Source organism: Sinocyclocheilus grahami, unplaced genomic scaffold (genome assembly GCF_001515645.1).
Source record: "Sinocyclocheilus grahami isolate Dianchi unplaced genomic scaffold, SAMN03320097.WGS_v1.1 scaffold443.1, whole genome shotgun sequence".
Lineage (NCBI taxonomy): Eukaryota > Metazoa > Chordata > Actinopteri > Cypriniformes > Cyprinidae > Sinocyclocheilus > Sinocyclocheilus grahami.
The window spans coordinates 540426-543104 of record NW_015505622.1 but is presented as its reverse complement, the minus strand read 5'-3'; the positions used below and the strand labels follow the sequence as shown (position 1 = coordinate 543104).

At 42.5% G+C, this 2679-nt stretch overlaps 1 protein-coding gene across 1 annotated transcript in view; it reads right to left on the bottom strand.

The window, feature by feature from the left end:
* Positions 1-218: 218 nt before the first annotated feature.
* The window catches only part of LOC107552231 (5-hydroxytryptamine receptor 1F-like), a 14347-nt gene continuing 11886 nt past the window's right edge, over positions 219-2679 (bottom strand). Inside the window, exon 2 of the mRNA XM_016234077.1 lies at positions 219-1749. Within this exon, the coding sequence (XP_016089563.1) occupies positions 608-1729 (1122 nt within the window). The 5' untranslated portion in view covers positions 1730-1749 and the 3' untranslated portion in view covers positions 219-607. The remainder of the gene's footprint in view (positions 1750-2679) is intronic.

Here is a 2679-nt window from a genome sequence, read left to right as displayed (position 1 = left end):
TTTTTTTTTGTTTCAGAAAGCTCTCGGATTTCATCAAAAGTATCTTAATTTGTGTTCTGAAGATGAACAAAGGTCTTTCAGAACAACATGAGGGTGAGTAATTAATGACAGTTTTCATTTTTGTATGAACTATCCCAAAAATGGATAACTAACAAAACATCTTATGCAATATACTAAAATATTGAAGATTTATGTTTCAAAACATTTATTTTGTCGGTACTTTTGAATGCTGTTAATGAAGAGAAATTATTTTGGGATCCAGATGGTGTAGTTACAATATGTCAGTAGGGGCAACTGGACCATGCTAACCAGCCAAACATTGGTGGAGTCAATTTACATAACATTTGTGCACCAGATGCTTTTTAATTTGATATAAAATCCTCGATTTCAAAAATACTGAAATCATTAAGTGGAGCAAATGTTTTTTTTTGTTTGTTTTTTTTTACATGCACTCATGTTCCAAAGCACTATATAAACAATACACTGATGAAATGTCTCTGAAAGATGTATCATTCTTGCAGAAGTCTAGTGATTTACAGTATGACAGGATTGTCATTGTTATTTGCAAGTTTTGACCCTTAAAACCACATTTATCTTTCCCTCCCAGTCAGTTTCGCAGGATATTGCTGCAGCAGAGGGGCAGAAGTCTTTTAAATGCTTTCTTAAAGTCCTCATTAAAGATGGTGTATATTAGCGGATTGATGAGGGAATTGAGGTATCCAAGCCAGGTGAGGAAATCTGCGAGTACAGCGGAAGTGCTGCAGTTTGGCCAAATATTCACAATCACCTCCTTCAGGAAGAACGGCAACCAACAAATCACGAAGGCTCCCAGGATTAGTCCTAATGTCAAAGCCGCCCGTCTCTCCCTGGCCCCTGGGTTCCTGCGGACTTTGATGAGATTACCTGATGAAGAAGTAATACGCACCCTTTCCCCATCTGTCGACGGATCGGAAAATGACTTCTCGACTGGACAAAATGTGTCGGGACTGAGGGCGATGTCTTTATCGGAGCTCATTCCAGGAAGCATGACGCTGCTCACTGTCTGTCTGACTAATCGGCTGCTCCCTCGACGATTACGCAGCGTCTCCGCTGCCTTGTAGATCTTGTAGTAAAGAACCAAAATGAGGGTCAGTGGAATATAGAATGCTCCGAAAGTGGAGTAGACTGTGAAAGCCACATGGTCGTGCTCAATCAAGCAGTCCATGACTTCCCTTTCCCCATCTTTGTGTTCCAAAGGGAATTTCCTCAACACTAAAGGTGGTAAAGACACCAGCACTGACAATGTCCACAGGGCCAAAATGGTTATGATTGCTCTTTTATAGGTGCGTTTCTGGGAATAGGCCACGGCATCGGTAATGGCGCGGTATCGATCAAGGGCAATGGCGGCTAGGTGTAAAATTGAGCAAGTGCAGCACGTAACGTCGACACCCAACCAAAGGTGACACACGATCGGACCGAGAACCCACGTCTCTTCTGCTATGTACACAATGCTGACGGGCATCACCAGAACAGCTACTAGAAGGTCTGTCAAAGCTAGAGAGCAGATGAGGTAGTTGGCTGGTTGGTGGAGTTTGTGGGTGATCAGGATAGCAGTGATAACCAGGGAGTTGATGGCGGTGGTCGCCACAGCCAGGAAGGAGAGAGTCAGGGAGAGGAAGATTTTACTGGGACTCATCTTGCTGGCCAGAACATCAGAGAGATCCACTGATGAGCAGTTGATGGGGTCCATGGTGAAAGTATGGTTGTGGCCTGTAAGGGATGGATAAAGAAAAAGTATGAGCAAGAGCAAAACTCATTTGCGTTGGAAAAAGAAAACGCATTGACTTTGCAATTTACATTGATATCATGAAGTGTGAAATTAAAAACATGTTAATACCAACACAAGTCTTAAATCAGTCAAACCATGACATAACTCTGGAGAATGTGTTATAGAACCTCATTATTTTAGTGGGTATTTCTTGAATTTATTTCCCATGTATTTATTTTTATAGAAGAGTCTAGCTGACAGATTTCAAAACAGATTGTATTTACACTGAACAAAATTATAATATATTATATAATATATTTTATTTTTGCCCCCATTTTTCATGAGCTGAGCTCAAAGATCTAAGACTTTTTCCATGTACACAAAAGGCCTATTTCTCTCAGATATTGTTCACAAATCTGTCTAAATCTGTGTTCGTGAGCACTTCTCCTTTACCGAGATAATCCATCCACCTCACAGGTGTGGCATATCAAGATGCTGATTAGACAGCATGATTATTGCACAGTTGTGCCTTAGGCTGGCCACAATAAAAGGCCACTCTAAAATGTGCAGTTTTATCACACAGCACAATGCCACAGATGTCGCAAGTTTTGAGGGCGCGTGCAATTGGCATGCTGACTGCAGGAAGGTCCACCAGAGCTGTTCCCTGTGAATTGAATGTTCATTTCTCTACCATAAGCCATCTCCAAAGGCATTTCAGAGAATTTGGCAGTACATCCAACCGGCCTCACAACCGCAGACCACACCAGCCCAGGACCTCCACAGCCAGCATACTCGCCTCCAAGATCGTCTGAGACCAGCCACCCGGACAGCTGCTGCAACAATCAGTTTGCATAACCAAAGAATTTCTGCACAAACTGTCAGAAACCATCGCAGGGAAGCTCATCTGCATGCTCGTCATCCTCATCGGGGTC